The following is a 12,448-nucleotide window of genomic DNA, read 5'->3' on the forward strand; positions in this document are numbered from 1 at the left end:
ATGTCGTCATTGACAATGTCTAAGAATTCAAGCGTCAAGTCAAGGTATGTTCCAAGTAATCGAAATACCGGTTTTATTTTAATCATTATGTAAATGCTTACAAAGTATCAAATTACATGCACATACATGTAAGTAAAACAATATGCAGTGTATCAATAAGTGAATAAATTATAAAACGTATAGAAGGTAAGATATAGATTCAGTTTCCAAAGGTGTGTCCAAATACTTCAGTTTGCTTTCTTTTTTATCAAAAATGGGGTGTCACTGCGGTTTACCCACGCAAATGCATGGGCCGTTTCATATAACAAAGACACACGGTTGATCATTACTCTAGTATTCAACGCTGAAGGTAATGTTGATGCACCCAGCAAAGTTATATTGTCATCCTTAAATCGTGTTCCAGGAGAAACACTGAACACGACCGTGTGTATGTTGAGGACACGCATACGTGTGGCTGGACAAACGACTTGAACGAGGCGACAAGGAGTACAACTGGCAGGTTGTCAACAACAGATTTCGCTATGCGGTCCCCAGAGATCATACCTATGGCGTGTACTACGGTAAGCCAATGTCAAGGTCACGGGTAATTTGTTCATATTTATGGGAATTTAGAGTAAGACTCGATACATTTTTGTTTGAACTGAAGCTCCAGTTGCCATATATTAGATATAGATATACAAATTTAAGTATCAGTTCTGGTTGAACACGCATTTAAAACAAGCTATTACCAAAATGGACTATAAGGTTTTAACTAGCTGTTATTGCAGCGTGAGGTAACGATCATCGAGCAACACATGCGTTTGCGAGAGTTGCGAGAGAAACAGATGTGTAGGATTGATGGCAAGCAACATTTACGGCTTTCACACGCGCATTTAATCTTCTCTAGCATAAATCGACAGAGTAGTCTTTGTTATTAACTTGTTTTGAAACTTGTTTTGAGATTCGGAAAAGCAAAAGGGTCCATGGCAATCACGCTTGTGCATGAAAAATAGTTTCCAAAACTATACCATAGCTGTTAGTTATCGAGGAGGCAGGTGCGGTAGGGTAGACCCAGAATATGTTCTTTTTTGTCAATTTGTGTGACTGTCAAGAAATATTTTTGGTTAGCTCAACATAAGAACATGTTAGTTAATTTCGTAGGAACATGCCTTTGACATTGATTTATGCTAGGGAAGATTTAATGTGCCCGTGAACAGCGGGAAATGTTCATTACCGTTAATCCAACACATTTGGGCCTTTTTCTCTCCGTAACTTTCGCAAATGGGTTGCTCGCTAAGAGTTACCCCATTCCGCAACTAGCCTGGACTTAGTTGCTTCACTATAACCTACCTGGACGTGGAATAATTTCACTAAAACAGCAGCTCTAACCCGTCGTTATAATTCGTATGCCTCAGTTTCCTAGGTGAAGTGAAGTGCAGATGTCTGTGCCTACATGGGTAAACCATCTTCAATAGTAATCCAACAGTCGTTTAAAGTTTTGAATCGAGCAAGTCGCACCGACGTCCGCCATTTTTGAATTACCTTCTTTTGGGGTTACAAGTACGCAGGAACTTAGTTTCAGGATTTTTCGTGAAAAACAATGTCTCTAAACCAATGGCTGTCAATAAATAAGTTGTAAGTCGCCGTGTCCCTAACTAACGGGTGGTCTGACATTTTCTCTGTTATACCTGTGCGAAATCTCACACAAGTAGTCTGAAATATTACGACATTCTGAGAGTGGCCAAAATATTCAAAATGTACGTGTATGTATACTAGGGTGTGACACCCATACTCCACGACAGCGCGAAGGGCATTATTAAAATACATATAGGTTGTAATTATTTATCTATTAGATTGATGTTTTTAGTTCGTACTGAAGATTATTCAACTTTTACGTCGGTGACCAGTATTATGGTGGGAGGAAACCGGGAGAGCTCGGGGGAAACTTACGACCATCCGCAAACTGCTGACAGGCCTTTCCACATACGACCGCTGATGAAGCGAGCAAAAAGGACTGGACTTGAGCTTCAACGGACGGCATTAATTGGTGAGAGGTTCATGAGTCATTGTGCTGCACCCCTCACACTAATAACTGGGCCACTAGACGGCGATAAAAGTCTGTATAAATTTGTACCCTCACAGGGCACTACATGTCCATGGACCCCGAATCAGGTCGATTACGTCAGTGACTCCGAAAATTGCCCGCCTGACTTCTCCTGTGTTCAATCCGGGGAAAAAAGTACTGTATCCAGCTGTATTACACGCTCTCAGGCAATGACGCCCTACCCATAAAGGTCTACGCCAAGGTTTGTACCAGCATCATTATGACCTAGGTCCAAGTTGTAAAGAGTATTCACTCCAGTATCCAGTGTCTATGGCCTTTTGCCTATTGGCAAAATTACCTGTGACCCAAACTGAACAGTGCATTCAGCATTTTTACACGTGATATCACTCCAGTGCCTGTGGACCCTCTCCAAGAGACAAACTTACCTGTGACTCAAGCTGAACAGTGTGTTCAGCATTCTTACACGTGATATCACTCCAGTGCCTGTGGACCCTCGCCTAGAGGCAAACATACCTTTGACTCAAGCTGAACAGCGTGTCCAGCATTCCTATTTGTATATGCGATGTTCCACCATGCCAATGGTCGAGCCAGATATTTGCCATACTTATTTAATATCTATATTTATATTAATGAAGGAATGTTTGTCGGCTTGTATGTCTGTGCTTCGATTTTTCCCTCAACTGCTGATCGATTTCTCACTTGTACGGGTGTAAGGTTGAGAACTAAAGGAAATGCAGTGGCCAACGTGGCAATGATGACCTCACAGTTCTTTTCAAACGGGCACTGCATTAGGTTTGCACACAAACAATACATCAATCCGTGGGCTGCGTGAAAATAAAACAGTTTGAAACATTTGTTTCGTATAGGGACTGGAGGCTTTCAACGGGCACTTCACGGGAGTATGTAAATTCACCGGTAGTCTAGTTCATGTTAACTCATCCAGATTCAAACTGCTTGCATTGGTCTATTTTCTTAATTGAGACGTTAGTGTTAATTGTGTCACGTGATGCATGGGTAACATCTAGAGCTTTTTTGCTCTCTAGATAATATAATATTGTCAACAGGGGCCCCGTGGCCGAGTGGTTAGCCTGCCAGCGCGGCGCATTGATTCCGGCTCATGGTGGCTTCCTCTCCAGTCGTACGTAAGAAGGTCTCTCAGCAACCTGCGGATGGTCGTCGGTTTCCCCCGGGCTTTGCCCGGTTTCATCCCACTATGGTCCTGGCCGCCGTCGTATAAGTTAAATATTCTTGAGTACGGCGTAAAACACCAATCAAACAAAAAAATAATGAACACACCATGTATGTTTGCAGGAGTATGGTGGACTGGGGTATCCCGTCCTCACTCTTCAGCCTCGAACCAATGACAAATGGACATATGCCCAGGTCGAACTAGACTCCGAATACACCAGTGCGCATTTCAGGTAACTTCGTTGTGCAATAAATGCTTACCTTTTTTTTTTCAATTTATTAATTTACAAAGGCTGTTTCCGGTGTATCAGTTCTCATATTGGTGGAAGAAAATGGTATACCCGGAGCATTGTGAACGAGACGACATTCTGAAAACCCTTCATGTAAAGCCTGTTTTGGTCCATCAAAACTGGATTACCAGGGTTACCGCTCTACTGGTCATTAGGTCACAAATGCTTTGGAGCTCAGATCTGAGGTTGAACTTGGGGCCTGGTCGTCACTTCTTAAACCCTCTTCCCTTAATGAATTTACAATGAATGACTTTAGGGATAGATGCGATCGTAAATAACTGCTTTACAAATATGACTGTAAATATGTGATCGACTTACATGGAATGGGTTTACCCAATAGATCTATTTCGAGCTATTCACATCCACAAATACAGTAACAAGGTCAAAGGTCAATGATTTAAACCCAACTTGATTAAATGGGATTTAGATTGGTTTCAAACCTGGAAAAATACTGTGATCTTTATTCCTTATAAAGTGAAGAAAAGTATATTTATTTACTAATTTATAGAGGGAGGGAGGGGTGGGTAGGGGTGCAGATGATGGTGTGATTTACATAACAATGTCATTAGTTCAAAGTTAAGCTGATAAAGTCGAATGGGATGGCAGAAGCAATTAAAACTCTTTTTTAACCATTTTTCTGTAATTACTTGATCAAAAATATGTTTTCCTTTTCTAAACATAGGTTCAATTTCATCCTTAGACAAGGAGTTCCTTTGCTTCCATTGCTAGTTGAGTCTTGATCGCAACAAGTTGTCATCGGTGTTCTTTTGTGTGATCCTACATAAATTTTGCTGGAGTTTACTTGCCTTCCACCAGTGGGACGTATGTCACACGTGGGATAGATCACCAGTAACACGCTTGGCTTTCTCCAAGCATCCTTAATAAAACTTGTCACACGTGGGATAGATCACTAGTAACCGTCAGAGATCTGTGGCTTTCTCCAAGCACTCAGGGTTTCCTTAGATAAAACTTGTCACACGTGGGATAGATCACCAGTAACTCACCAGAGTTCTGTGGCTTTCTCCAAGCACTCAGGTTCCTTAGATTAAACTTGTCACACGTGGGATAGATCACTAATAACCCGTCAGAGATCTGTGGCTTTCTCCAAGCACTCAGGTTTCCTTAGATAGAACTTGTCACACGTGGATAGATCACTAGTAACCCGTCAGATATCTGTGGCTTTCTCCAAGCACTCAGGTTTCTTAGATAAAACTTGTCACACGTGAGATAGATCACTAGTAACCCGTCAGAGATCTGTGGCTTTCTCCAAGCACCCAGGTTGCCTTAAATGAAACTTGTCTGCATGATATAAGTGAAAACATTATGAGTATCACCTTAAACCAGAATGAAATGAATTGGTAAATTTTTCCCGTATAATACAGAGCATGATTGTAACAAACACATAAATCATTTGCATGTATGCATGTTAACGCATCCACCTGAGGTAATGGTAAAGGACAACTAAACACTCAAACATGGACTAATTGTGTTGACTGACTGGCAATTCTGTATTTTCTGTATATAAATATGTATATGCATGATGTTATGTTAACTCAGTCTTGGGTGCACTCTAGGCCTGTCCCGATTTCATATACAGTCCCAACAGTTCAGGTTAACCTGATGTTACCCATTTCACGCAACCGGCTATCGATCAATCATTTGTTTATGTATAACCTTAAACTCTACAGGATTCAGTGAGATTTGCTTGTTGGTTTCATGATCAACGTTTGTCTACCCACAGGTGGTCATTGAGGGGCAAATGCCCTCCTATAAAAGTTACCATTTTGGCAGTTACAACTATTATAAAATGGACCAGAAAATCGGAGTCGATGATATCTACGTGTCAAACACAGGCTGTGGAAGTAAGATTTTCTGAACACCCAACTAGTTACCCTACTCCCAATTTGTTTCCGTTGGCTACTTTCATTTTCTTTCCGTAGACCAAAGTTTTGTTTCCGAACTCCCAACTCTTGTTTACGTCCTCTCGTTTATCATCTTCAAGGCAGCAAGGTTAAAACTGCGCTATATGATTCGTGGGTGATGTTAGACATCGGTAGCTTGATGCGTTTTATAGACAGTGAAGTCGTCTCTAATAATACGCTCCAAAACCTGTTATTGATCCAGATGCTGCTGACACTGTGTGAGAACAATTATACTAGTACATGGGAAATAGCAAATGTATATAATGTAATATATGTGCCTTCTATTTGAGTATAAAGCATATACGACCTACAAGATCAAATAAAAATAGGATTATATCTGGGATAATACATTTGTACTTAACTCGTTACACTTATAGCAATATTTTAAATAACTGTAATTTGCCAGCCATCACACTGTCGTCGCTGCTCTGATTTTACTCACCATGCTATACGTGTTTAATTATATTGATAAATTAAATACATTTTGAGGTAATTCACCTCATGACACCTTTAGGAGTTTGGAAATGTGGACCCTTCCATAATAGATAGATCTACAGTTCTACATTTACCTACCCATACCAAGTTTTTAACGTAAGAGTGTTTTATAGATGTTCCCAGATGCCCCCTAGCGACTTATACAGCCAATTTTGGAGACGAACGAGTCTGTCTGTATTTCAACACCACAGCTACTACTTGGTCGAAAGCAGTGAAATCTTGCCGCCAGATGTCGCCTTTTGGTCACCTGGTCAGTGTTGAGAACGAAGAGAAACAGAAACTAATTGTCAACTTCATCAATAATCAAGGAGGTATACGAGCTTTTAGTCTTGTAGCATTGTTTGATTGGTGTTCATGAATAGGGCAATCAGTAACGTAAGATAACAGAGGTGGAAACTAGGTGAACGTTAACAAACGTACGTCTGTATTCATCTCCATGGTGGAATCAACACTAGTGGCTATACCAACACTACCAAAAGAATAAACTGCAGTATTCTTGCGACGATCTCAGTATTAACCTACATCTAATTATTTTCTGTTATATTTTTGGAAATTGGTACCTTTTCAGATTTTAATATTGCCGCCCAACATGGCGGCGTGTGGACTTCCGGTGCCGACCTGGACACAGAAGGAAGTTGGAGATGGACCAACACTGACAGAGGAGTGAACTACACGGACTGGAAACCAGGACAACCTAATAATGTCGGCGACCGACAGAACTGTCTCGTCCTGGATTATCCCGAAGATAATTACACATGGGGAGACGAATACTGTGATCTGGAGAAACCATTTATATGCCAGATGTCGTACGACCGGTCTGTTGTAGATCGACCGCAGTAGTTCTGCATAATCACATACATGTCAAGTAAAAGAATAAAGAACCAACAGCTGTACAATTTCATGTGTACTGGAACAGAAATAACGTTTTCCCAATGAAATCAGGTTGACTTCTGCTTGGACTTTGTCCTTGTATAACAATGACCTTTTTTTTAGATAACTTTTCATTTTGTCTGTGACTAACAAAACAGCTAGTCAGGCACTCGGCTCCTCTTTATTTTCTATTTTCTCTATATTCATCGTCTGCTAGCTTCTGTACCGTGGCAGGTAAATTTTCTTCAGCAGGGTATAACACATACTGGCTATCTATTCATCTTAACCAACGGAAATTTCCCTTCCGATGGTTATATGGTAGAGAAAGCATTAAAAGGCTATATTCTGAGAAGTCACAGAAACTTTCAGTGTTACTTTTTTCGTACCTTGACGTGTCCCTTGGGTGTGATTCATTACTCTTGTCATGGGTAGAGAGGCTTGTAGGAGGTAGAATACACTGGTTACTCACATCTAAAAGACAGCAAATTTCCCTTTCCAGATCAATGGGGTGGTAGAAAATGTATTAATTACTCATACATTCCAAAACAACTATTCAGCTTGGACCCGAGTCGCCATTGCGCGGGAAATATAGGCCATTGGTGTGGCCACGGAAATCAAAAAGATGATAAAATTTCATCCCACCCCCGAAATAGGGAACCTAGTGGAGTTGGAAATCAAGTCCGCGAGTCGGGGTGATCAAACAAGGTACACAGTATAATTGTAAAATTTAAGACTGGGTATGGAAAGAACGACCAATACCACCGTGTAAACGATTCTCTATATTTCTGAGCCGTCAAGGTAGGCTACAACTGACAACGTTATCAAAGATTTGACTACTGCCATCTGGTAACAAACTATATAGTAAGGTATACATGTTTACAATAACTTACACTGGGAACAGTTTGAGTGTAAAGGCTCGAAGCCATGGTGATGATTAGCTTAGGTCTGTACAAGTACAAGTTGGCCTTAAGTATTAAGCACACAGGCTTACATTTCCACTCACCATATAAACTAAATTTTTAAATATGCTCTCACGAAATGTTTCCGGAAATTTAATAGAAAAATATTTTGATAAACGAGACCAAGCGAGTGTCTTGTATTTGTGAGTACTATATAGAATTTATATGGTTGTTAAATCAGTATTGAAAGAAGTAATCTCTTACATACCAGGAGCACACGTGTAATTTCTTGTCCACGTTTCATTGGACCCAATCTTGACAACAGGAAGCCATCAAGTTTGATAAGATTGTGGTTAAATTAGCGCTCCCATAAAACCAGTAGGGCCTGCTGCTACATTATTAACATTATCACATAAAGGATAATATTATATCCTCAAGATTATGCAAATACCTAACATTTGTTGTACATCTCTGCCAAAAGGGATTCAACAAAAATGGATAATAAGCGTATATAACAAGAAATATAATCACTAGACCTGGCTTGAAAGCTCTTTATTTTTTATTGTTTTATGCCGTCTTTTCTTTTAAAAACTGAATATATTAGGCGGTCGTCAGAAAAAAAACTGTGGAGGAGACATTCCTTGGTCGTTCCTTAACAGGTGTGAGATAAATAATGGTTAGAGAAACACCAGTTTACTTGGCGATACATGTCTATGTGAAGTAGCCACTATTCATACCGTAAAGTTTCTATATACCGACTGAACGCTTTTAACTGGATCCCAGCTAACTTATATAAAGGAAACATGGTGGGCATCAAATGATGAGTCAGGGATTGTTTAAAGACAAAAGTAATAATCTGAAGGTATTAATAGCCTGAAGGTAGTAATAGCTTGAAGTTAGTAATAACCTGAAGGTAATAATTGCCTGAAGGTAGTGATAGCCTGAAGGTAGTAACTGCCTGAAGGTAGTAATAGCCTGAAGGTAATGATAGTCTGAAGGTGATAATAGCCTGAAGGTGGCAATAACCTGAAGGTAGTAATAGCCTGAAGGTAGTAACAGCCTGAAGGTAGTGATAACCTGAAGGTAGTGATAGCCTGAAGGTGGTAATGGCCTGAAGGTGGCAATAGTCTGAAGGTAGTAATAGCCTGAAGGCAGTAATAACCTGAAGGTATTTGCGTTCATCTTGAGTCCGAGCATGTAGGAGATGTTTGCATTAGTGTGTTTAGGGAGCCCCAATTTTTGTTCTACAACAGGCCTTTAAAGATTATCTATCACTATTAGTTGTTGTACCGGACGAGGTAAAACCAAATATTTCAGAGATTCAAAACAAGAAACACTTTACATGGTCGATGAAGATCATTTGTATTTAATAGATGTCCAGTCATGGAGATTACACTAGCCTGTCCATTTATGGGCACATCATGGGGTTTACACTAGCCTGTCCAGTTCTGAGCACGTCGTGGAGTTTGCACTAGCCTGTCCAGCCCTGAACACGTCATGGAGATTACACTAACCTGTCCAATTCTGAGCACGTCATGGAGATTACACTAACCTGTCCAATTCTGAGCACGCGAGGAGTTTACACTAGCCTGTCCAGTTCTAGGCACGTCTTGGGATTTACACTAGCCTGTCCAGTTCTGAGCACGTCTTGGGGTTTATACTAGCCTGTCCAGTTCTAATCACGTCGTGGAGTTTCCACTAGCCTGTCCAGCCCTGAGCACGTCATGGAGTTTACACTAACCTGTCCAGTTATGAGCACGCGAGGAGTTTGCACTAGCATGTCCAGCCCTGAGCACGTCATGGAGTCTACACTAGCCTGTCCAATTCTGAACACGCCATGGAGTTTACACTAGCCTGTCCAGTTCTGATCACGTCATGGAGTTTGCACTAGCCTGTCCAGCCCTGAGCACGTCATGGAGTTTACACTAACCTGTCCAGTTCTGAGCACGTCGTGGAGTTTGCACTAGCCTGTCCAGTTCTGGGCACGTCATGGAGTTTACACTAGCCTGTCCAATTCTGAGCACGCGAGGAGTTTGCAGTAGCCTGCCCAGTTCTGAACACGCCATGAAGTTTGCACTAGCCTGTCCAATTCTGAGCACGTCATGGAGTTTACACTAGCCTATCCAATTCTGAGCACGCGAGGAGTTTGCACTAGCCTGTCCAGTTCTGAACACGCCATGGAGTTTGCACTAACCTGTCCAGTTATGAGCACGCCAGGAGTTTACACTAGCCTGTCCAGCTCTAAACACTCCATGGGGTTTACACTAGCCTGTCCAGTTCTGATCACGTCGTGGAGTTTGCACTAGCCCGTCCAGCCCTGAGCACGTCATAGAGTTTACAATAGCCTATCCAGTTCTGAGCACGTCATGGAGTTTACACTAGCCTGTCCAATTCTGAGCACGTCATGGAGATTACACTAGCCTGTCCAGTTATAAGCACTCGAGGAGTTTACGCTAGCCTGTCCAGTTCTGAGAACGTCATGGGGTTTACACTAGCCTGTCCAATTCTGAGCACGTCGTGGAGTTTGCACTAGCCTGTCCAGCCCTGAGCACGTCATGGAGTTTACACTAGCCTGTCCAGTTCTGGGCACGTCATGGAGATTACACTAGCCTGTCCAGTTATGGGCACGTCATGGAGATTACACTAGCCTGTCCAGTTCTGGGCACGTCATGGGGTTTACACTAGCCTGTCCAGTTCTGAGCACGTCGTGGAGTTTGCACTAGCCTGTCCAATTCTGAGCACGTCATGGAGATTACACTAACCTGTCCAGTTCTGGGCACGTCATGGAGATTACACTAGCCTGTCCAGTTATGGGCACGTCATGGAGTTTACACTAGCCTGTCCAGTTCTGAGAACGTCATGGGGTTTACACTAGCCTGTCCAGTTCTGGGCACGTCATGGAGATTACACTAGCCTGTCCAGTTCTGAGCACGTCATGGAGATTACACTAGCCTGTCCAGTTCTGAGCACGTCATGGAGTTTACACTAGCCTGTCCAGTTCTGGGCACGTCATGGAGATTACACTAGCCTGTCCAGTTCTGAGCACGTCGTGGAGTTTGCACTAGCCTGTCCAATTCTGAGCACGTCATGGAGATTACACTAACCAGTCCAGTTCTGGGCACGTCATGGAGATTACACTAGCCTGTCCAGTTCTGGGCACGTCATGGAGTTTACACTAGCCTGTCCAGTTCTGAGCACGTCGTGGAGTTTGCACTAGCATGTCCAGTTCTGAGCACGTCGTGGAGTTTGCACTAGCATGTCCAGCCCTGAGCATGTCATGGAGTTTGCAGTTCTGAGCACGTCATGGAGCTTACACTAGCCTGTCCAGTTCGGAGCACGTCATGGAGTTTACGATAGCATATCCAGTTCTAAGCACGTCATGAAGATTACACTAGCCTGTCCAGTTCTGAGCACGTCATAGAGATTACACTAGCCTGTCCAGTTATGAGCACGTCATGGAGTTTACACTAGCCTGTCCAGTTCTGAGCACGTCATGAAGATTACACTAGCCTGTCCAGTTCTGGGCACGTCTTGGGGTTTACACTAGCCTGTCCAGTTTTGAGCACGTCAATGAGATTACACTAGCCTGTCCAGCTCTGAGCACGTCTTGAGGTTTACACTAGCCTGTCCAGTTCTGAGCACGTCATGGAGATTACACTAACCTGTCCAGTTCTAAGCACGTCATGGAGATTACACTAACCTGTCCAATTCTGAGCACGTCATGGAGATTACACTAGCCTGTCCAATTCTGAGCACGTCATGGAGATTACACTAGCCTGTCCAGTTCTCAGCACGTCATGGAGTTTACATTAGCCTGTCCAATTCTGAGCACGTCATGGAGATTACACTAGCCTGTCCAGTTCTGGGCACGTCATGTAGATTACACTAGCCTGTCCAATTCTGAGAACGTCATAGACTTTACACTAGCCTGTCCAGTTCTGAGCACGTCATGGAGATTACACTAGCCTGTCCAGTTCTGAGCACGTCATGGAGTTTACAATAGCCTATCCAGTTCTGAGCACGTCAATGAGATTACACTATAGCCTGTCCAGTTATGGGCACGTCATGGAGTTTACACTAGCCTGTCCAATTCTGAGCACGTCATAGAGATTACACTAGCCTGTCCAGTTCTGAGCACGTCATGGAGTTTACATTAGCCTGTCCAATTCTGAGCACGTCATGGAGATTACACTAGCCTGTCCAGTTCTGAGCACGTCATGGAGATTACACTAGCCTGTCCAGTTCTGAGCACGTCATGGAGCTTACACTAGCCTGTCCAGCTTTGAAACGTCATATATTAATTGGTATCTTACGTATTAATTGCAGCACAGAAGGTATACATCACCAGAAGAAGGGCTCCTATCGAGCCAACCTCAACTGCTGGTTTTAAATTTCCGTCAATCCCTACGCTATAATCCAATGCATCTAGCCCAATGGGATAGGCCTATTCCAACTGATCAGTTTACATCTATATATAATATCATGCTGACTTCCTCTCCCGTCGTACCACCGGCCCCGGTGGCTCAGCTGGTATGTAGAGTCCGTTTTTGGGGCGGAAGATCCAGGGTCAATCCTGGACAGACGTCTCAGTCAAACAGCACTAGGTAAAATCCGTAGGACATCAAGTACGCACATTACACGTAGGCTACATGCACTCCTTCGTCGTCATATAACTAAAAAATTGTTAAGTTCGACAATAAGCACTCACTCACTTACTCTCCAGTCGTACGTGGGAAGCTC

At 42.6% G+C, this 12,448-nt stretch overlaps 1 protein-coding gene across 1 annotated transcript; it reads left to right on the forward strand.

Annotated features, from left to right (window-relative positions):
• On the forward strand, positions 1–6,812 carry LOC135472399 (C-type lectin-like). The gene is made up of 5 exons (XM_064751882.1): positions 1–44; positions 404–560; positions 5,264–5,384; positions 6,041–6,250; positions 6,508–6,812. Exons 1-5 carry the CDS (start codon positions 1–3, stop codon positions 6,777–6,779), a joined length of 804 nt encoding a protein of 267 aa, XP_064607952.1. The 3' UTR covers positions 6,780–6,812.
• Positions 6,813–12,448: the final 5,636 nt, after the last annotated feature.

This window comes from Liolophura sinensis, chromosome 8 (assembly GCF_032854445.1).
Source record: "Liolophura sinensis isolate JHLJ2023 chromosome 8, CUHK_Ljap_v2, whole genome shotgun sequence".
NCBI lineage: Eukaryota > Metazoa > Mollusca > Polyplacophora > Chitonida > Chitonidae > Liolophura > Liolophura sinensis.